At 44.2% G+C, this 23,156-nt stretch overlaps 1 protein-coding gene across 1 annotated transcript in view; it reads right to left on the bottom strand.

Annotated features, from left to right (window-relative positions):
• The window catches only part of DCDC2C (doublecortin domain containing 2C), a 101,433-nt gene that overhangs the window by 3,342 nt on the left and 74,935 nt on the right, over window positions 1–23,156 (bottom strand). Inside the window, exons 9-11 of the mRNA XM_025353508.1 lie at window positions 19,390–19,458; window positions 12,913–12,954; window positions 12,380–12,516 (exon numbers count right to left, since the gene is read on the bottom strand). Of these exons, the coding sequence (XP_025209293.1) occupies window positions 12,380–12,516; window positions 12,913–12,954; window positions 19,390–19,458 (248 nt within the window). The remainder of the gene's footprint in view (window positions 1–12,379; window positions 12,517–12,912; window positions 12,955–19,389; window positions 19,459–23,156) is intronic.

Genomic DNA, 23,156 nt, shown 5'->3' with positions numbered 1-23,156 from the left:
CCAATTATGTTAATACAGACTAAGTTTTTCAGGATTTCAGAAGCTACCAAAGTTTGGAGTGGTCCAGATAGTTTCACAGAAGAGATCAGACTTAGGTGGGGACAATAAAGGTTTCAAACAGAGCAGTGACATAATTAAAGAGGCAATCATGGAAGAGTCACCTGCATGCAAGGGTACATGGAGTCAGAAGAGTGTGAAGCCAGGGGCTGACCTGCACCAGCCAGTGCTGAGGCCATGAGAAGGGAGAGGGAGGATGTGGTGCACTGGAAGGAGGAACCTGCGGAATGGCTGGCTGGAAACAGGTGTGCAGTGAAGAGAGGCACTGAATATCAGGCTCAGGCCTCCAGGGCTTGAGCAGCTGAGAAAACAAGGAAGTGATTTATGGAGAAGAGGACGAAGGTGTCTGCTGGCTTAGCACACTGGACTTGAGATGAAGCAGCATCTTGAAATGGAAATGCAGAGGCACATAAAGTCCTAAGGTCAGACTGCATGCTGCAGAAGCTCTGCAAAAATCAAAGGCAGCAGAGGTTTCACTGAAGACGGACTGAAATAGCATTTGGAAATAGAAGTGGGACAGACAAGACAACTGAGATTATGTTCAGAGTCTTCAGGGTAAACCCACCTACAAAGTAAACCTGTGAGGAGGAGAACTCACAAACACAGGATGCGAGGTCTGTGCTTAGGAATGGAGCCAAGATGGAGAAGCCAGCACTGAGATGTGAACAAGGGTATGTCACGCTGAGGAATGGAGGAGTTTGAGTCCAACAGATGGACAAGCAGTATACAAAAACAAACAAACAAAAAAACCCAGAGGTTACAAGGATAGAGTAAGTAATGAAATCATCACTGAATTCAACCATTAAAGGTGAAAGGTTATGAGAAAGAAAGGCAACACGAGAATATCAGGGGTAGAGCCACATCTCAAGGGGCTGATGAGAAAATAGGAAGAAAGTAAAATTATTATATATCAATTATTGGCATGGAAAAGCAACTGAAAGAAATCTTCACATGGAACTAGTCACAAAACAAATGACAGTAACTACTTTAGGTCAATACATGAATATAGGCGGAAGTACAAGGTGGTAGGTACATATGCTGGAAAGGCCAGGAACAGCTTTTCAAAGTGGATGACACCTCTGCTTACTGGTGAGTAGAACCAAAGTCCCAAGAGAGAAGGGAAGACTCATGACACTAACAAGGCAGCGCAGACACAGGCCCAGGGACCCTTGAGAGTTGAGGAACGAAGACATTTGAGAGGAAAATGGAGATGGGTCATTTAGGAAAGAAGAGTCTAACAGTCCGTGCCCCCCCAAAATGTATGTGTTGAAATCTTAACCCCTCAAGTGATGATATTAGGAGGCTGGACCTTTGGAAGGTGATCAGGTCATGGAGGGGGGCTCAGTCCCTTCTAGAAGAGACTCCAGAGAGCCGGTTTGCCCCTTCCACCACATAAGGACACAGGAAGAAGCCATCATCTATTAGCCAGGAAACAAGCCCTCCCCAGACCGAGCCTGCACCCTGACCCCGGACTTCCCAGCCTCCCAAACTGGAGGGAATACATTTCTGTGGTTTATAAGCCTCCGACTCTATGGTATTCTGCTATGGCAACCTAAATGGGCAAAACGAAGGGGAACTTGTTTACCTCTGGGGCTGAAAGAAGCCATCTAACTTAAAGGTTAACCACACCTGGAACGCTCAGCAAGAGGCCATGTCAACGTCCTTCCAAGGCTGAAACAGTCAAACCTACGCTGTTTGCATTTAAAGGTGCAGTATCTGACTTTCACCCCAGAGTTCAGAAAAATTGCCAGAAGGCATTGAAGGACAACCTTTATTTACTTCTAGCAACACTGGGATTGGTTAAAGAGAGATGAAAGGGATGGCATGGCAGCAGTTTATTTGGAAAGAGTGGGAAAGGGCCATCCTAGAACACACAGATTAAAATCCAGGCTACATCATCGCATTCAAACTATGCAACCGAAGTGTCCTGAACAGCATCAAGGGCTTGAGGACTAAACATGACTTTCCATGAAGGACAAACCACACTCACTTCATCTCCACACAGGAAAAACAAATGACATCTTTCCTGGGGAGTTCTTCTGAGTTGATCTCACACAGCATTTCCATCAAGAACTTAGGAATATGACGTCGAGGGGACACTGAGGTAGGAAAAGCTCAGCTGAAGCCCAAGAGTTCCTGCCTCCCCTTCTAGGAAGGGTCGACAAGGACAGCTGGACCTCAAAGTGGGCTACACCCAGTAGTGTCCCGTCAGCCCAGGGCTGGGCGCCCGGGAGTCCTGAGGGAGGCAGGGGTATCTGGAGAACCATGATCAGAAAAGGAGATGCACTGAGCAGAGCTGGGTCAGCACACACGCTGCAGGGAAAGGGAGGCAGCTCAGCCTCAGAGGAGTCGTGAGCTCCCACTGCAGAAGCCAAGGAGCAGTTAACAGGGAGCCCACAAGCTCCGGCTGTGTGCTGGGCTCCGGGCCAGGAGGCACCCAGGCCAAGACTCTGAGGCTAAGTGGACACAGCTTTCCACAGGGATTTGATCCCTTTTGTCCTAAACATATAAATACAGCGGTCATTTTTCTACTGTTGTGTTACAGTTTTAGAGATGTTTTTCTTCTTAATTTCTGATTCATAAACATTAAGAACTGTGTTCGACTTCTAATATTTTCTCTTGTCATTTCTCAAACAATGACAACAGTTAATGATGACTGAGTTCTCCTTTGTGCCCGGCACTCACCACGGATTCATCATATGCAGCCCTCCCAGTAGCCCTTCAGGGTGCTGTCACTCTTGCAGAAGAATGAGAAAGCCATGGCCTGGGACAGGTTACGTACTTAGGTCACACAGCCAAGGAGCAGCACAGACCTGCTCTCGCCCTGCTCTGCAATACCTCTGTCCACAACCTGGTACTCTAGGATATCAGCAGGAGCTTGAGGAATTCCTCCTTCAATGAGTCCTGCTGGGATGCAAGACGGTTGCTGAAAGTGAACTGTTTTTGTTCTGTGAACGTAAATGCTATCACCACTATCCTCATCTCATGCACAACTTCCCAAAAGGTGGTCATGCATTCCTGGGGTTCTGTAGAACCTTCCAGGGATCAGTGAGGTCGAAACCATGCTCATGATAGTACTAAGAGTCATTTGCCTCTTTCCCTGTGTGGCATTTGCATTGATGCTACAAAAACAATGGCAGGTAAAGCTAAGGGCGCCTGAGGACTAACCAAAGCTCCTGCTCCCAGCCATACTCACTGCCACCAAATCACTCACTTCAACACACTTGCAGCGTTTGAGAAAATGCCAGTGTCACCTCAAATGTCCTTCATGAAGGAATGAAAATTATGAATGTTATTCAACACTGACCTTGAGCACATGACCTTTGTAATATCCCGTGTAAAGAAATGAGAAGAACTCATGAAGCACTTCTGGTATGCACTGAAGCCAACAATTATCTCAAGAAAAAGCACTTATGTGATTGTGCACATTGCAAGCTGAACTAGACACTTGTTTCATGGAACTACTTCACTTGAAAGAACAAGTAACCTACAAACTATAGTTACTAATTCTTGGGTGGTTGGCAGGCATTTTCTCAGAATGAGGCTGTTATGTTTACAAAAGCAACTAAGAGTATTTGGGTTGAGCAATAAAATTTGAGCATTCAAAAAACTTCAAATTTTCAAAACATGCATGTGTGTTTGACAGTGTCCCAATACTAAAAGTCTTTTCTAAAGATGTTGATGAAAATATTAATGCATGTGATTTTTTTAATATTGTATAATTAAATGTGTCATACATTTGCATAACTCATTGAACATTTGCATAACTCAATGAACCACTATTTTCCAAATGACCAATGCATCATGTTGCAAAATACCGCATGGGTAAAAATGCATTCAAAGTGCAGACTGTAATAATAGATTTTAATGTAACAGGGAATAAAAAGTTCATTGATATGGGTTCTGATTCCACATTGTAACTAACCTTTAAGAAACTATCACTTGTCAAGTTTTGGTGTGGTACCAAATAATATCCACAATTATCAACAAAGTCTATGAAAATATTCCTCTCTTTTTCAAGTATATGTTTACATGAGATTTTTATATATCACAAGCAAAAATAGAAAGATTACATTAAAAATATGCTTCAAGCCCCCTTGCCCATGACCTGGCCTCTACCCCCACATCCACCACCTTTCTGCACAGCCTCTTGTCTCTGAGGAGAGCAGCAGTCTAGATGCAGTGACCTGGTCTACACCTTGCTGCGTCTCACTGTGTCTGAACCCGGCACAGAGTGTGGCATGCCTGATAGGCACTGGATGCCTGCTATTTGGAATTCATTTAAAGCATTTCTATTGTAAGAGAGAAATGACTGAATATTTTTAAATTATAGTATTGATATTAGCAAAGAGATGCTTCCATTTCCTCTCCACTCATACAAAAGCACTGGAGAGGAAGAATTTCCAGTGGTGTTTCTGGCTCAGAATTGTAAGATCCCACAGACTCAGTCCGTTCTGCTGACAGACGGCGGGACGGGAGCCAGCCCCTCTGGCACAGGCGCATTTGTCAGCTGCAGGTGCACGGAGTATGTGACACATATTTGGACAGCAGTGACAAGGTCATGGGGCAAGAACGCTGCACAGGCTTCAGGTGCAGAAGGCGGCACCAAGCACGTTTAGGAGCATTTTCACCCATCCCAACTATGCAGACGGCTTGTTAAGTTCACATGCAATCTGTGCCTACAATATTTACCAATTTGTGAAATGTATTCTTAAGTGTAAGTCAAGGTGTAAATTTGTGTTTGGGTATTCTACAACTTTTTTTAAGGCCTGTCTTTTTCTGCTTATTCTATTTACGAGCAGAAAATGTGAGTTTGTATTTATGAAACTCTTTTTTGCAACGCCATGGATGCCCCTCCTTCAAAGATCAATGAAGACAAATCCTGAAGATGAACAAACAAGAAACAAATGCCTTGCCTTGAACGGAAATTATATGGCCTTATGGATGGAATCTCCACGCAATCTGAACAGTGAATCTCAGTTCAGAATCACAAATCCCAGCTGCTTCTCACACTGGCTTTCTCTTGGGGAAAAGCTGCCAGGTTCCCTGAAGATATAAAGAAAAAAGGCCCCTGAACAATCTCATTTGTCAATTCAAAGTGCCTGCGGACTTTCAAGCCCCTTTCCTCTTCACGTTTGATTTTCTTTCCTTAAATTACTCATCGGAGAAGACACATTTTTCTCCAAAATATGGCTGTCAATTTAGGGTGACCAAGTAATAAATTCCCCTAAAAGTACCTTCACAGAGTGTGGTGTAGGCAGCCAATAAGGATTTCTCTTTAAGCCTTCCCAGAAATGAAAATTTGAAATGTTACTTTTTGTGTCCAAAATTTATATTTACAACCATGTCTAAGTTACCATAACCTAAACTCCAGCTTGTTTGGTACCTTGCAGAAACATCATAAATTGACTATATGTACAATTATAATTTGAAATAATTCATATATTTTAAAAGTTACAGATAGCATCTCTGTAACTCATGGGGAAAACCAAGTAAATACAATAACATGCTTTCTTTTTGTGACTACAATGGCTTGTGCATTATGTGGCCATATTTTAATAAACACCCACCAACCTGAGGCCAACAGAAGTGGGACAAGGGGCCACTCGTGGAGAACAGAAATGGAATCTGAAGCTCCAGACGCCAGGGACTGGATGCACAGCTCAGAGAAGACCATCCAGCTGAACTAGCAGGGACTGTTTCTGTTTTCTCCAGGGCCTATTCCTGCTGCTTAGGCATTACAAGGCAGGCATCAAGTTCTAGGAACTACTTTAATGTCCTCTCACCCCATGGGAGATACCTACACTGACACTTTTAATTAAGAGTTTGCTCACAGCAAAATCCCATCGCTGTTCTTTGTCTAGGTCATAGCAGATGTCCCAAAGTAAGAATTTTGTCTATCTGCTTAAAACCAATTTTCTGTAACAGATAATATTGTGGATAACTGGTGAATTTTTTAAAAAATGAACTAATAAATGAATAACCAAACAAAGGCTATGAGGAATTGGGTGCTTCCTGAACACCCACTTCATCTCATCTCCTTTCCTTTTCACTGTCAAGGTCAAAAATAAGTTAGAACATATCAGAGGGGCAGAGAATGCCCTGAGGCGGTGTGTCATGAGAGCACTGCCTGGATCCTGCAGTCTGTCCAGAGGGCAGTTTGGAGGGGAAGACATTCTGCCAGCGGGAGGGGAGGAAGGGCGCTGGCCCAGCCTTGGCATGACACCCAGGCCACTGCAAACACCACAGTGCTGGAGAGGCGTGAGGGTCATCAGGCCCCCAGGAGAGCTGGGAAGCAAATCCAAGTCCACTGGGGAGAGGGAAAGAGGATGAGAATTTGAGTCCTCAGCCGAGCAACCAGGAAGAAAGTAGGGAAGCTTCCGAGATGGAAAGCAAGGTGGCGAAAACTGACCTGCATCCGCTGATCTTTGTTCGCTTGCTACCTCTCCAGGCTAGACTGGAACCATTTCATTTCCTTCTTCAGGACCCAAGTTGTGATTTCTAAAATTGTCATGAATACAACGAAAGTGTTTCCATGGAGCCCACCATATGAAAAGGCAGACTGGTTCATCCGTGACTGTCCCTTACAAAACGTCAATGCAATACCTTGTGTTTTATTAATGAAGAGCATTGCCCAGAGCATCTTTTCTGTTTTTAAGTGAAAATCTTTCTTCTATTATTTGAGTCCAAATGAATCTCCTATGTAGAGAAGGATAGAGGGATCCAAGTTTTCTACTTCTAGAACGACATAATTTTTTTTTTTTTTTTTTTTTGAGATGGAGTCTCGCTCTGTCGCCCAGGCTGGAGTGCAGTGGTGCGATCCCGGCTCACTGCAAGCTCCGCCTCCTGGGTTCATGCCATTCTCCTGCCTCAGCCTCCTGAGTAGCTGGAACTACAGGCACCCATCACCACGACTGTCTAATTTTTTTTTATATTTTTAGTAGAGACGGAGTTTCACAGTGTTAGCCAGGATGGTCTCGATCTCCTTACCTCGTGATCCACTCGCCTGGGCCTCCCAAAGTGCTGGGATTATGGGCGTGAGCCACCGCGCCTGGCCTAGAACCACATAATTTTCTAAAAGTTTCACTGCTTAATATTTCACCACAACCCCACTGAGTATTACTGATGACCTTACACTTCATTTTTGAGACTCCAATGTTGATCACTATTGACCTTGTCTCTTAAAGAAGCAATAAAAGACTTAGCTGTGGTGATGGAGTGGTATCAACATAATAAAGAGAAAAAACAGTAAAGATACTGGGCAGGCAATGAATTTTAAAAATCAATTAATGAATCAATGCCATTTTCATTTTGTCACAAAAATCCTGAGTCAGAGACAAGGCTGGATCCTGATTTTATTGGCATTTCTGGCAATGTTAATCAAATGAAAACCCTCCACTGGTTGACTGAGAAAGCACACAAGGAAAGGAGATGACTGTTATGGATTTGTGGATGCACATCACTTCGGTAAGACGCTGAAACGGTGTTTTCATCAGTAGCTGCAGGCGATGGAAAATGGCTGATGTTCTGAGCTTAGCATGTCTTAAGCATGTTAAATCATTTAAATATTGTTTATGTCAATCAATATAAACCACTACTTTGATCATTTAAAGAGGCCGCACTATTTTATCACTTGTCTAATAGCTAATAGCACATCAACTACTCACTTTTTTCACCTGATCTCATCTGGGGCATTCTGGGTAAACACTGGCAGAAGGCGCACAGTTTCTCAGCTTCCGCAGAGCACCCGAAGCACGAGGAGACTCCTTGGGAAGACCTGTCTCCTTCAAGACCCTTCGTCAGTCTGGTGGATTTCAATCCTCAATGAATTTCTAAGCACACTATGATTTGGGGTGCAGTCATAAAGACAAGAAGATTAAAAAGCAAAATAGACATGATTCTCTTTTTGTTGTAGGAAAACACGCACACAGCAGCACATAGCGTTAATCGATCATAGATAACTCCTGTTCTATAACTACTGTTCTGAAGTCACCCACTGTGTTCTGTTTTCTTATGTTCTTGTCATTCTGACTCTACCCAAAGTCAAAAATTTCCTAGTTTTCAACAACATGAAATATCAAAGCCTAAAAGCTACAAGAGGATCAAATCTCTCTTTCTTTAATCCTATAAGGCCCAGGCTTAGTTAGTTAAGAAATTTTGAGCAATGAGTACCCCTGGACAGGGAGGGAGGAGACATATAAGCAGAGGATGTGCTCCATACATAAAAAAATGAGCATTTAATAGGAAAAAAATTAACCATCCAATGGAGAGTTGTTGAAAACTTGAATGCAAATACAAAATCACTTGGGGGATAATTGGAAAAAGGCAAAGTATTTGGAAATGACATGATTATAATAGCATGCTTCCTGAAGGCTGAGAGCATTAAGAGATGACCAGAATGGGTAATTGCTTCTTGAAAGAGGTGACTCACAGAACAATTAGAGGCATGGCATTAGAAAAAGAATGAAGGATCAAGTCATAAATATAAATAAATACAGTATAAAGTTGAGCAATGATGAGAATTGGTACTATTTACTGTAAGCCATTTCTTCAAGAGAAGCATAGGAGCCAGTCCTCAGTTCAAAGGAAGTCTGGAAATCAGGGCAGGAAAAGGGTCTCTGGATTCCACATGGAGTTTTGTGTGGTGCTTGGCAGTTTTTCACTCTTGTTTCTCCAATAGGCTAAAATATAAATGTTTCAAGGGCAGACAAAACCCACTATTTTTCTATAACATTGAAAACAATTTGGCCAGGCAGAGTGGCTCACGTCTGTAATCCCAGCACTTTGGGAGGCCGAGGTGGGTGGATCACTTGAGGTCAGGAGTTCGAGATCAACCTGGCCAACATGGTGAAACCCTCTCTACTAAAACTACGAAAAAAAAAAAAAAAGTTAGCTGTGTGTGGTGGCACGCGGGCCATGCCTGTAATCCCAGCTATTCAGTTAGCTGAAGCATGAGATCTTTTGAACGTGGGAGGCGGAGCTTGCAGGTGACAGAAGAAGACCCTGTCTCAGAAAAAGAAAGAGAGAGAGAAGAGGGTTGAGGGGAGGAAGGGAGGGAAGGCAGGGAGGGAGGAAGGGAGGGAAGGGAGAGAGGAAAAGAAGGAAGGAAGGGAAACAGAAGAAAGGAAGAAAAACATTTAACGAAGGATGTTAACAGGCTTTGAATGTTGCCTCCAATATGCATTTAAAAGGACTTTGCTTTGATATGATCATGCATAACAGTCATGAAACTTACAAAGTACTCCTTTAAAAGGTGATAGACCATTTCACAAATCGATGACTATAAATACTAAAAATCTTAGGTACTTTTTTTTAACTAATAGCACATTTATTGTTGATCAAAATTATACTTGATTTTTGAAGCCTTTGGGAAAAAAAAGGTCACAATTATCTTCTCATACACGTTGCACCTGGAACTTGTCACTACAGCATCCTGTCGTGCTGCTTGGCCGTCGGAAGTGACCGAGATGTTCATATTACAATCTATGATGCAAAAACACAAAATGAAAACAGCAAACTGCACACCCGGTGTATTCTGAATGCTCTTTGTTGCTGTCATATTTTAGAAAGTTACTATGTGTCCAATACAGGATGGAAGTAGAATAGTTCAACACCTAGATTCATGATTTAAAATTGTAGTTTACATTTTAAAATCTATTAGTGGATAAAATATTCAATCTGTTTACTTTTCTTCTCTTAAATCTATTTCTCATTATCGTCAAAAAAAAAAAAAGCCAATGAGAAATCAAATTGAACATTTGTTGCTGAAGAAAAACTGAAATTTCCTTTTTAAATTCTGATTTGAGATCAAATACTGAGAGCAGATGACATCCAGGAAGCCACACTTGCAACACAGCTCTGGGAAAATTCCTCATAAGTCCATGATGCCTGTTGCTTTGTTGTTGCTGTTTTTAAAGTGATGGCAGCTCTGCTCAAAGACGTTTAAATCGATTTCAAATAAATAAAATCAACATTCTGAAGTAGACTGAGAAAAAAACCTAAAATGTTGAAAACATCCTCAATACTGATTCATAGTATTTCTTAAAATAGAATTTTCTATTATTTGACAAGTTCTGACCTTGTTAATACTCTACACAAAAAGGAAACTTACAATGGAAAACAGTCATGAAGAACATGCACAAAAGTGAGAACAGACTCTGAGCAGAGGAATTCAGGGTTTTCACTTTCTCATTTTTTTCTTATCTGCATTTTCTAATAAGTCTACAACCAACATAAATTGTTTACAGTTTAACAAAGTATTAAGTTTTAAACTAGTGTGAGGTATCAGAGGAGAAAATTTCATTTAAAAAGATAATTAATAGGCTGGGCACGGTGGCTCACGCCTGTAATCCCAGCACTTTGGGAGGCCGAGGCGGGCAGATCATGAGCTCAGGAGATCGAGACCATCCTGGCTAACACGGTGAAACCCCGTCTCTACTAAAAATACAAAAAATTAGCCAGCATAGTGGTGGGCACCTGTAGTCCCAGCTACTTTGGAGGCTGAGGCAGGAGAATCGCTTGAACCCGGGAGGCGGAGCTTGCAGTGAGCCGAGATAGTGCCACTGCACTCCAGCTTGGGTGACAGAGAGAGATTCCATTTCAAAAATAAATAAACAACAACAACAACAACAACAAAAATATATAATATATATATATAGTCTACTGTAAGGCATTGCGCATGCCTGACGCTGAGAAAAGTGCAAATATGAGTAAAATCTCATTCCTTCTTTCAAAGACTTTAGACCTCCATTGGAGTCATGATTAAATTACAGAATAATAATAACAACAGTAGACAGCATTTAACCCCAGACCACTGAGTAAGGCACTTTTAAATACTTCTAATCTTTACACTCACTTCGCAAGTTGGAAATTATCTGTTTCACAGATAAGGAAACCAAGGGTCGGAGAAATGAAACTATCTGTGCACAGTTTGCATGCGGCCAGATTTGCATTCTTTTCATTCCATTGTGTAAAATATTCCCTTCAAAAGAGTAACATGTATGCCAAACAAGTGATAAATGCTCCAAAGAATTACTTGGCATTCAAACCAGATATGATTTATGCTTACAGGGACGTCGCCATGAACACACATTATTGATTCCCAATCATGTGCGGTTAGGTTGGCTGTAGAGAGTTCCAGAGGATGGAACGCCACATAACAGAATGGATTACACTGATTTTAACACGGGAGTTAAAGAGTGGGGAAAACCAACTGTCTCATGTCAAGCTGAGGAACAAAAACTTTCATTATCTAGCTCAAATACAAATAATATAAACACCATTTTCAACATAGATATGCTATACTTTTCAGGAACTTTCCAAACCATTGTCTCATTGATTCTTGAAAAGTAAAGTAAGCAAACCTATAAACATGTAAAATGATTGTTGATTGAATCAATCAAGTTACTTAACAAAGGACACCTAGCAAGTTAGTGGGAAAGCTATTACAGGAATTTAGTGCTCTTCCAGCCACAAGGCTGCCTGTACATCCACACAGAGGCTCCATACATGGGCGGAACACACCCGCACCACAGGCTCCATGCATGGGCAGGACACACCCATACCAGAGGCTCCGGGCTCGGGCGGGACACACCTACACGAGAGACTCCTCCGTGAATGGGGGGACACACCCACACAAGAGGCTCCGTGCCTGGGCAGGACACACCCACACGAGAGGCTCCAAGCACCGGGGGACACACCCACACCAGAGGCACCATGCATGGGCAGGACACACCCACATGAAAGGCTCCGTGCACTGGGGGACACATCTGCAGGAGAGTCTCACTGCATGATGGGGACACACCCATACCAGAGGCTCCATGCATGGGCAGGACACAACTCACACGTGTTCCCTTCCCCCATAATATGGTCAGGAATATTTTGCAAGTCAGCTATTGCTAATAATAAGAATAAAAGTAGTAACGCTAAGCAGACTTTACACATGTTCTCTCCTGGAGGTTGATTTTGTTATAAACAAGTGGACAGATAAACTTTGAATAGAGGAGGAAACTGAGGCAATCAGGTTTTAAGGAGTGTTCCCGAAGCCACACATCTGGCAGGTTCTGGAGCAGCCAAAGCCAGGCGGAGCCGATTCAAGTCCCGGAGGTGTGTAGACGCTGGCTTCGGTTAGGTTAACCTCCCCAAGTGTCATCACTCAGGGCTCACGTCCTTTGCGGACTGCTGAGGAGTCTAGGAAAACTAAAGACTAAATAAATGAAACTTGACACACTCAGACAAAAACCACTATCATCACTTAGTCATCTACCAACTTAGGATGAGAACTCAGTCCTGCTGGGAGAGCAGCGCTTCTAGAGGGAAGCACCTTCCGCTGCCAGGTGGGGTCTGCTGCCAGGTGGGGTCCCCGGCCCAGTTACACATCCGCTTTCCCCAGGGCTGTGAGTCCCCCACTCCTTGTGCTCGCCAGGCAAGCGCATTCATCCTTAGCTTCATGGCTGGCGTCTGAAGGTGCAGCTTTTATGACTGCCTGGAAAACCTAAGTGAGTGACTACAGGTGTAGCTGGCAGATAATTCACACGTGTTTTCCAGGTTTTCCAGGCAGTCATAAATGCTGCACCTTCAGACGCCAGCCACGCACCGCCCTACAGCACTTTCCACTCCTGGTTCTTACTTGCCTTTCCCAAGGATCCATCCACCTATGTGAAAGGCCGTGATTTGCTTCTTTTCCTCCAAGCTAGTTTTCTAACTCTGGAAAACAGAGCTACGGTGTATGACAGAGGCAAAAAAGTTACATTCCTAAAAAGCACCTGACAAGATTTGGGGATCCGTGGATTCTCCTGTTAGGTCTCTCTTCAGAGTAGAAAACGCAAAACTACAGTATTTGTTGTTGATACAAACCTTTCTTTCAATGTCTTCACAAAGCCTTGCATCTTCTTTATCCTAGTATTAAAAAGTAAATATAGGAATCAACTATTGCAAGAAGGATGTTGTAAAATAAATCCTTAATCTTCCCCGCCTCTACTCAGCTTCTCGGGGAGGTCAAATTCTTTCTCATAAACATCATTCAGGAGCTTGGCGTAAAGCCTCAAGCCTCATCCTCACTATCGACTTGCGGCTCTGTTCCTCCTACTTCCTTCCATTTTGTTTCCTATTCTAAACTCTTTGTTTTTATGTACATCTCTTTGATCATTCTTATGCAAAAGGCAGCATGTCATACCTGTATTCTCTGTTGCACTTTGATTTTTTTTACTTAATATAACATCTTGGAGCTCCCATCCTTCAGCTGTATGAGTCTATCTAATTATTTTCACAGCTGTATTATATCCCATTCTATTGGTAAAACACTAATCAACCAACCCTGTGGATGAGCATTGCATTTGTTTCTATTAATAGTCATAAATACACTGTAATATATTAATATTTGTATATTAATATAACGTGCACAGGATGCTCTTGGAGGAAGAGAAAATCATCACCCCAAAATCAGAGTCCATCTCCCTCTCCCTCTTCCTGCCTCTCTCTCTTTATTGAATGTTAATATAACAAATATTAATAGTTGTTAATTAATATATTTGTAAGATATTCCTATCATAATAATGGTTTAAAAAATGTGCAGAAGATATTCCTAGCTATGATAATAATGGTTTAAGAAAAGTACAGGTTTAATTTTAATAGAAAGAGAAAAACCTCTTTTCCAAAGGCTGCATTGATTCATACATGACCCTAATAAGAAGCATTGCTGCTTTTCTGCATCTATATTAATATAAAAATATAGTATTCAATTACCTGCAGGAGGGATATTGTAAAACAAATCCCTAATCTGGATTTATTAAGCACTGGACATCGTCAATCTGATTTAACAACAAAAAAACCTCATTTTTATTATCTGCATTGGTTTAAGTAGGAATGATATGGACATATTTCTTTATGTCTTCTGGAAATCTGTATTCCTCTTTGTGAATTTCCTGTTTGTCTTCTTTGCCTTTCTTTTTACTGGGCTTTGTGTTAATGATTTATGAGACTTGTGTAAATCAAGAACATTTGATTTGTATTGCAAATACTTTCTTCCTTATTTTGTTTAGCTTTTGACTTTATGAAATTTTCCAAAGAGAAAAGTTTGATTTTCATGTAGATAAACACTAAGGCTTTGGAGATAATTACTTCTTCTGACATAGCCTTTTGAGACTCACTGAATATCCACCCTCATCTTTAGTCCCCTCTACTGGGGCCACGCTCAGCTCCTGCTTGGCCACACTCCAGCCTCAGGCCAGAGGCCTTGCGATGCCCCACGCTGCCTCCACTGCCGCACACTGGTCACCTAATATCTTCCAGAGTCTCTATCAAACTCAAGATCAGTTACTCCTGTGTGCAAGGTGATATGAAAGGCACTAAAATGACACCAAAATGATTTAAGTCGAGACTCTTCCTTCAGAAAACGTGAATCGCTCAGAAGAGGCAGTAGGCGTACACAAACAGCTCTAACTAAAGCCAAATTGTGCTTTGGACGGCGTAGAAAGGACAAACAAAATACCAGTGGAGGTTAGCGGAGGAAGAGACGCTCCCTGGAGAAGAAGGATCCAGAGAGCTGTAAGGATGAGGCTGGCTCTGCAGCAAGCCCTGGAAGTGGGTGAGAGCTGGAAAGGCAGAGGCGCAGCAGGCATCGGGCACAGCACCAGAGAGGCCTGAACGTGCACAGGATGCTCTTGGAGGAAGAGAAAATCATCACCCCAAAATCAGAGTCAATCGCCTGCTCCCTCTTCCTGTCTCTCTCTCTCTTTATTGAATACACAAAATTACCCATGAAATTTTTAGACAGCTTTTTCAAAAGTAGGAAACACCTAAATACTATTAAAAAGGTTGATAACAAGGAATCAGAGAAAAACCTGAGTGCCATGATGCCCGACCACTCCTATGCATAACCCTTCTCTAAAGCATCCCTCAGAGCTGGCTACAGACCACACGGAGATACTCTCAAGGATAGGAAGCTCGTGTCATCCTTGGAGAGAGCCCTGCGTACGTGGCCCATGGATATATGTTTTTGGCATTGCCATTCATACTTTCCATCTTGCTTCGGAAAGGGATCGAACCTTTTCAAATCCGTTACACATTGCTTTACAACTTCGCAAGTAGCATAAATTAAAAAGTGCTGCTTGCACATAAGATGTTTTAGAACCAATGAGTCCAAACAAATCAAGCACTAAGAACTGGAGAAGGCTGGGCGAGGTGGCTCACGCCTGTAATCCCAGCACTTTGCGAAGCCAAGGCGGGTGGATCATGAGGTCAGGAGATCGAGACCATCCTGGCTAACACAGTGAAACCCCATCTCTACTAAAAATACAAAAAATTGGCCAGGCACGGTGGTGGGCACCTGTAGTCCCAGCTACTTGGGAGGCTGAGGCAGGAGAACGGCGTGAACCCAGGAGGCAGAGCTTGCAGTGAGCCGAGATCACGCCACTGCACTCCAGCCTGGGCAACAGAGCAAGACTCCATCTCAAAAAAAATAAATAAGAAAGAACTGGAGAAAATCCCACTGTTCCAATGTTAATAACATTCCATTTTTAAGGATGAAAAAATATTACGGTGCCCAGTATCGTCAGAATTGTCGTGTGTATAATTAACACGTTTAAAGTATGCTGAGGATGAGGAAGTGTCATCCAAAAGCACAGTTCTATTTTTGCTTTTGATTTTGATTGCTCCCACTTCTATGCTATTGACATACATAATTGTAAAATACATGCACCCTGGGCTGCGGCGCGAGGAGGGTCCCATCATAATACTTGCATCTGCATAGCTCCTTCAGGCTGGGATTGTTTTAAGTGCTCCAAATGACAACACCGTTGGGGCTAGGCAAAGCGCGGAACAGGGAGTTAGCGCAGGACGGGGAGCTGGCACAGAGTGTCGGTGTGAGGAGATGAAAAGGTGTCGGAACTAGACAGTGGCCGTGACTGTGCAACACGGACAACATGATTAATGCCACTGAACTGCACACTGAAAATGGTTAAATGGCAAATCGTGTTTCTATATGTTACCACAAAAATCATTTGTATTTTACCACAAAAATAACACATCTTTGTGATCAAACATCAGAAATATTTTCTATATAGAGGAGTAGTAGTTATTTTTCTTTCTAGACAGGGTCTCTCTCAGTCGCCCAGGCTGGAGTGCAGTGGCCGGATCTCAGCTCACTGCAAGCTCCACCTCCCGGGTTCCCGCCATTCTCCTGCCTCAGCCTCCCGAGTAGCTGGGACTACAGGCGCCGCCACCGCGCCCGGCTAGTTTTTTGTATTTTTTTAGTAGAGACGGGGTTTCACCGTGTCAGCCAGGATGGTCTCGATCTCCTGACCTCGTGATCCGCCCGTCTCAGCCTCCCAAAGTGCTGGGATTACTAGACAGGGTCTCTCTCTGTCACCCAGGCTGGAGTCGAGTGGCACAATTGTAGCTCACTGCAGCCTCAACCTCCTGGGCTCAAGCGATCCTCTCACCTCGGCCTCCCAAGGAGCTGGGACTGCAGGTGCACACCACTGCATCTGGCTACCTTTTTTTGTTTTGCTAATTTTTTGTAGAAACAGGGTCTCACTATGTTTCCCAGGCTGGTCTCAAATTCCTGGCCTCAAGCGATTCTCCTGCCTTAGCCGCCCAAATTGCTAGGATTACAGGCGTAAGCCGCTGCGCCTACACAATACATATTTATAAATAAAGTTTATAATATGTCTTCTTACAACTTTGCAAGGTAATTAGCATTTTACTCCAGGATGACATATTTAAGTAACTTCATCATCGGCAACTGAAAGCAAATCCACAGGTATTTATTATACATCTACTGTATATAAGACACTGAATGACACGTAAGATGACAGGGCACAACCTTGGTCTTTGAGGAGGTCAAGCCAGTAATCCTAGGCCTAAAAATTTTAATATAATCGATATCAAATAAATGTCATATGATTAATTTGTCACATGAACGTATAAATGAAATGCCAGGTGAACTACAGTTCATTGAGAGCAGGGTTAGCTCACTGTGGCCTATTGGCCAGGAAGGGCTAATTGAGTCCTGCTTCTTTTTAATTGTTATTACAGCTATTATAATGCATATAAAATGCTTGCTCTTCTTGAGCCCTCAAAAACATGGGCCAAATTTTAGGGCCAATTACCTTCAACCCCATGGGTTACTTCACATCAACAAAGCTTTGTTCCAGTCATGTTAGAAGCAAAGACAGAGCTGTTAGAACTGAAACACTTGAGCCATCCTGCACCCCTGGAAGCAGCAAGTAATGCCAACCAAGCAGCGGTATCTACAAGGGACACAGTGTGAAGCCTGATACAGAAAATGCCTCTTCTGGGAAGTTACATATAACCAACATGGTTCACTGGAAGAAGAAAACACAGCCTTTGAAATCGCTCAAAACAGGGTTCCAATCCAAGCCCCATCACCTCCTGCGTGACACCGACAAGCTACCTAAACTCCTCATCTCATTGTTTTTAATCTTGTTTATTCTGCCTTCCTTAGAGAGCGACTGTGCGGTGGAGATGGGGCCAGGTATATGGAAACGGCTGGACAGTGCCTGGTGCATGGTGAAGCTCAGGATGCCTTCGTGTGCTCCCCAGCCCTCCCTGTCCTGTCTCCCGTCATTAGTGCTTGGGCAAAAGAGCCAACGTCTGGCTGTCCCTATCACCTTTTTCCCCAGCAGCTTAGATCCTTGGCCCAGATACCTAAGGTCTAGGTGCTTGGGTTGGCCATTGAATTCCAGTGATAGTGCTTACATTAAGAAAGACATTTTGATTCACTCTAAGAAATTAAATCTGCTACTGGCTGTTAGCAAGTCACTAATATGCATGGATCCCCTCAGCAGCCTGAGTAGATTTCCATAACAAGTCAGTTAAGCACAGATGACAAATTCAACCACCAGTGTGCACAAGGCACTGAGGAGACAGCATAAACTCACCGCAGTCAGAGGGCCTAGGTTATATCACTACTGAAATATGCCATTTGCATAACAGCGCCCTCTCCTCGAGGGTAAGCAAGGTAAGCCAGTGGCTTGTTTGCCCCTCTTAGCCTAATGCGCTGAGACAAACATCTGCATTCTCATTCCTGCTCTCAGAACATACCCTTATCCTTGACAGAGGATGCCAAAGAAATAAAAAACTGTCTTTGCTCTTCATCTAACAGTCTTCCCTACTCATCCAGATACAGACAGGATACCTTTCCACAACTATCCACGAATATAAGGAAGGAAGAATGAGCTGTTTTACAAGTGTATCCTCTTTGACTGTCTGTTTTAGATCAGAAGCTGCTTTGGTGTTTTCTAAAAAACCTGAACTAACTTCCTGAGGACCCATATCCCTTCCAACAAACACCTGTTCCAAGCTGTGTCAAGCACCAGGGGTGACCTGCGTGGCTCCAGCACCCGCAGGGGTCACTCCTCCTCTTTCTTCGAGGTGGCAGCCAGGAAGCTGCAGGGCAAGTTTAAGAGAAAAAAAAAAAAAAAAAGTGACTCCCGGCAGGGCGGCGAGTGTCCCCGCCTGTTTACAGCCCTGGAGGATAGACTCAGATTGCATCTCTCAGACTTAATGAATCCGGGAGCTCATTACACAGCCTCCCGTGTGATGATCAATTTACACAGCTTCCTGACTGCAGCCAAACTTAAAAACAAGAGATTACCTTGAAACCAAAAAAAAGATCCAGAGACAGAATTCTGAAAACGAAGTCCTCAAAGTCTACTTCTTAGCTAAAAATGGAGCATTTAAAGTAAATTCTGTTTTCCTGATCCACGTATTTTATGCGGACGATAAGTTGCATAATCTCATAGAGGACCACAGGCACACGTTCCCTGCATGGAGGAAGTTTCCAGGACATCCAAAGAGGAAGAAGAGCGAGTGAGAATCCACACTGCCAAGCATCCCGTGCTGGCTTCCACCGCCATCTGCACACAAGCACTGCACACCCTCACCCTCGTGCTCCCCAGAGGGACTGGCTACTACACCACACTGCAAACCACGCCAGTTGGTGCCCCAGGTGTCCACTCCACACAGCCACCTGCACACCTGCTGCCTTCCTTCACCTCCCTGGACGTTCCCTGCTAAAGTACATCTTGAAACTTCCTGGGGAAAAAGGTTTTAGGTTTGTGACTAGAAGTACAGTGGAAAGTAATTAGGACAAGTGTACATGCGATTAAAATGACTCATGTAACTGTCCGGCACAGGAAACGAGATCATGTCCACAGCTGCCTAGGAAATGCGCTCGATCCAATTCCACGCTGGCTTGTACTTTGGAACTGACTCGTGATCTCAGATCCTTTCACCACCAAACGTAAGCTCTGTTCAGCGTGTTAGGTGCCTTAGATCCAGGCCATTAAACACAAAATAAAAGGAACTCACGTTGTTGCCCTCAAAATCAGGGGTGTTCTCATGTATCTCTTCGTCTTCTTTAACGATCTCAGCTTGTCTCTGGGGAGAAAATACACCACATTTTATCAACTGCTTATGTCGAACTCCTTTAAAAAATCAGAGAGCACGTGAAATAGTGTGACCTTCTAGACCACTTCTACGGGTAGAGCTGGGGAAGTCACTGCAGTTTCTCCAAATACAGAATGGCATCCACTCCGCATTTTTGTGTTTGGCTCCACCAGCAAAACGTCAACCTGCTTGGTAAAACTGCTGGAGAAACCTCTTTCTTAGAAGGAGTGGCGTGGGTGCTCCAGAGGCCTCTGGTCAGCAGGTGCTTTTGTAATTCTTGGGGCACCATAAGGACCCCACCCAGGGCCCTCTACTCCCTGGTCAGCAGATGCCCTCCACAGCCTGCCTGACCTCACTCCTCATACAGCAATGGGTTCTCACTCTCCATCGTTATTTCCTAGTTTTCATGCCGCACTGGCAAAAGACAAGGATCTGTCCTAATCTGTGTCCTGGAGCTTCTCTCTGCTCTTGGGGAGAATAATGTGGTTCTGTGGCCAAAGAAAAGACTCTCTGGGACAAACTTCCTTTATATTTCTGTAGCTGTCAGGACAGGCTGATGAGGCTGCAATAACAAGCCAACCAAGTATGCGTGCTGCACTGCAGCTGGCCAGGGGCGTCCCGTCCCCACAGCCACTCAGAAAACCCACTGATGGAGGCCCTGGCGCCTCCTGCTTCCTGATTGCAAAGGAAGAGAAGATGCAGTGTGGGAAATCACACACTGGCTCTTCATGCACCTGCCTGGAACCACTCACATGTCATCAGGGAAGGCAGGTGGCATGGCCACCCTGAGTCAAAGTGGGTAGAGAAGTGCATCCTCATTGTGTGAGCAGAGCAAAAGAACTGCCATTAGTAATGAGCCATAAAGACCCAACGGCTCCTGCCAGCTGACCTTGAATGTGCAAGAACAGGGTTCCGTGGTGAGGCAGACGTGTAGGTATGTCTTCAGTATGGCCGACCCCATCAGCCCAGACCTCAGACCCTCTGAAAACTCAGACCAAGCCTGCATGAGCATTATCTTCCTATAGCTTATGTAGAAAAGCAGTCACAATGAATAAAACTCTATAGGGAGTGCTCAAACCACATAAAAAGTAAGCTTTGTAACAACTTATTATTTTAAAGAATAATCGACATAATGTCAATCAAAAACATGTTATTTTAAAGAATAGTCGAGGTGATGTCAATCATTGATTCATTCATTTATTCAGCAAGTATATAGAGGACACCTGCCATACTGAACACCACAATGCCAGAAGACACGAGTGATTGTGAGTACAAACAAGGCCCTCAAGAAGTCGAGAGCCTTACAGGGAAGACATATTAATTAAACAGTCACACAAACAAAAGAACCGTGACAGGTGCTACAAGGAGAGGTACATGGAACAGAAAGAGAATGTAATAGTATTTAACATACATGGGAGAGCAACAAAAATATCCTCTGGTAATTGACTGTTACTGTAAGATCTGAAAGATGAAACAAAGTTAATATATAAAAACAGATGGGAAAACATGCCTGGCGCATGGAGTAGCATGTGCACAGCCCTGCTGCAGGAAGAAGCACTGAGCTTCAGAGTTGCTGGGGATCAGTGCCTGAAAAGCAGGAGTGGCAGCAGCAATCTAACCAGAAGAGGATGCTAAGTAGGACCAGAGCGATGGTAACACAGGCAGAGAGGGGTGCAGAGATTCCGACACATTTAGGAGGTAAGACTACAGAGTCCAAGATGATCTGGATATGGGAGAGGTGAAGAGGTCAGTCTCAGGAATACCTCTTCAGTTTCTCTTTGGTCTTACGGAATGGATGGGGGTGTCATTCATGCATGGATACAGGAAGAGAAGGAGGTTTGAGGACAGGGGAAGGAGACTGTGAGTTGTGTTCTCACTCTGCTGAGCTTCAGCGTCTTAGGACATCTACGGGAGGTGTTAATTCAGCAGATGTGCATGTATTCCTGGAGGTCACAGACACTGACGCTGAGGTGACAGAGAATTTTATAGCACATAGAGAGGATGTCCAGAGTGAGAGGAGAAGATGCCCTACCCCTCATCCTTGCTGAATGCCAGCATCTGATGGCCAGCGAGATGACCAGAAGCCTAACAGAAGGACAACGAGTGGCCAGAGGGAAAAGGGAAGTCAGGAGTCTCGTTTGACAAGATTCCCTTGCCAAAGAAGGGAGCATTGCAAGCAAAGAGAGTGGCCGGGAGCGCCAATGGGTGGTGAAGGTCCTGTGCGATGAGAACTGGGGAACATGTTGGGTCTGGTGGCATGGGGCGGAAGAGCTGTTTTGTGCCACTGTGGGCAGAAGCCTGAAGAGATAAAGAAGAGGGGAGAAGATGGAGAAAGTGAGGAGACGCCACTCCCTGCAGATCAGCTCCGCGCGTGAAGGAGAGAGACACGCTCAAAGAGGACTGAGACCAAGGCACAGTTGTTTTTACTCATAACACGAGTGCTTTCAGCGTGCTCACATGCCGGCCAGAAGGACTCGGGCATGGGAGAAGCTGAAGACACCAAGGAGAGAGAGAGAATTATTAAGCAGTTGATGACACAGAGTTCCTGAGAGGCTCTGAGCGGGACAGGGTCCAGCATCTGGGAGGAGGGGAGATATGGGTAGGGGAGGATGGACCTCCCTTCTATGATGAAGAAGGGGCAGATGGCACAGATTAAATATTATCCTGTACCCTGACAGCTGCCTAGCTCACAGCCACAGCTGCCTAGCCCACAGTCACAGCTGCAGAGCTCACAGTCACTCGCTACCTTCTCTCACCGAAAAAAAAAAAAAAAAAAAAACACATTTGGCCAGGCATGGTGTTTCATGCCTGTAATCCCAGCACTTTGGGAGGCTGAAGCAGGTGGATCACCTGAGGTCAGGAGTTCGAGACCAGCCTGACCAACATGGTGAAACCCCATCTCTCTAAACACAAAAAATTACCCAGGCATGGTGGCGCATGCCTGTAATTCCAGCTTCGTGGGAGGCTGAGGCAGGAGAATCACTTGAACTGGGAGGCAGAGGTTGCAGTGAGCTGACATTGTGCCACTGAACTCTACCCTGGGCAACAAGAGCAAAACTCCATCTCAAAAAAAAAAAATTCAAAAATTCAAACTTTTTTCAAATACTATTCATACATTTCAGGGGAACCTGAACCCCTTTCCAGACACAAGAAGTAAAGGTTGATTCCTCTAAACCACCAGAGGTCAATCGCCTCTCCCTGGCTAGGGACAAGACAGGCATAGACACGCGGCAGCTTTCAGAGGGGTCCCTGGGAAAGCCTTTCCCCGCTGTTTAAACAGTGCAGTCTCTCTCCTCTCCCCAGCACTCCACGTCTCAGTGTGCCAGCCATAGCGGACATGCCACCTCGAGATCACGAGGAGACAAGCCCAAGGCCAAAGGCGAAGGTACGGAGGGAGGCAGTGGAAGAATGGGGTGCCCAGCCATACCCTGAGGCTCGAGGGGGCCAACCCCAGAGCCTCTCCCACACAGAAGGCTCAAGTCCTTCTGTGACGTGGCCTGAGAAATATTCCTGATTGTTGAAGTCACTTCTCTTCAAGTTTCCCATTCTTTAGAGCCAAAACATCCTTACAGATAGAGTGGCTAATTCTACTTTTAATTTATTCATTAAAGCAAACACCCCAAGGACCCAAGTGGCCTCCGTCTGAGTTACTCTACACAGCTAAAAGTGCCAAAGCCTAAAGCTTCCTT

This window comes from Theropithecus gelada, chromosome 13, assembly GCF_003255815.1.
Source record: "Theropithecus gelada isolate Dixy chromosome 13, Tgel_1.0, whole genome shotgun sequence".
NCBI classification, from domain to species: domain Eukaryota; kingdom Metazoa; phylum Chordata; class Mammalia; order Primates; family Cercopithecidae; genus Theropithecus; species Theropithecus gelada.
Note: the sequence above shows the minus strand (reverse complement) of the source record. Positions and strands in the feature narration are given on the sequence as shown.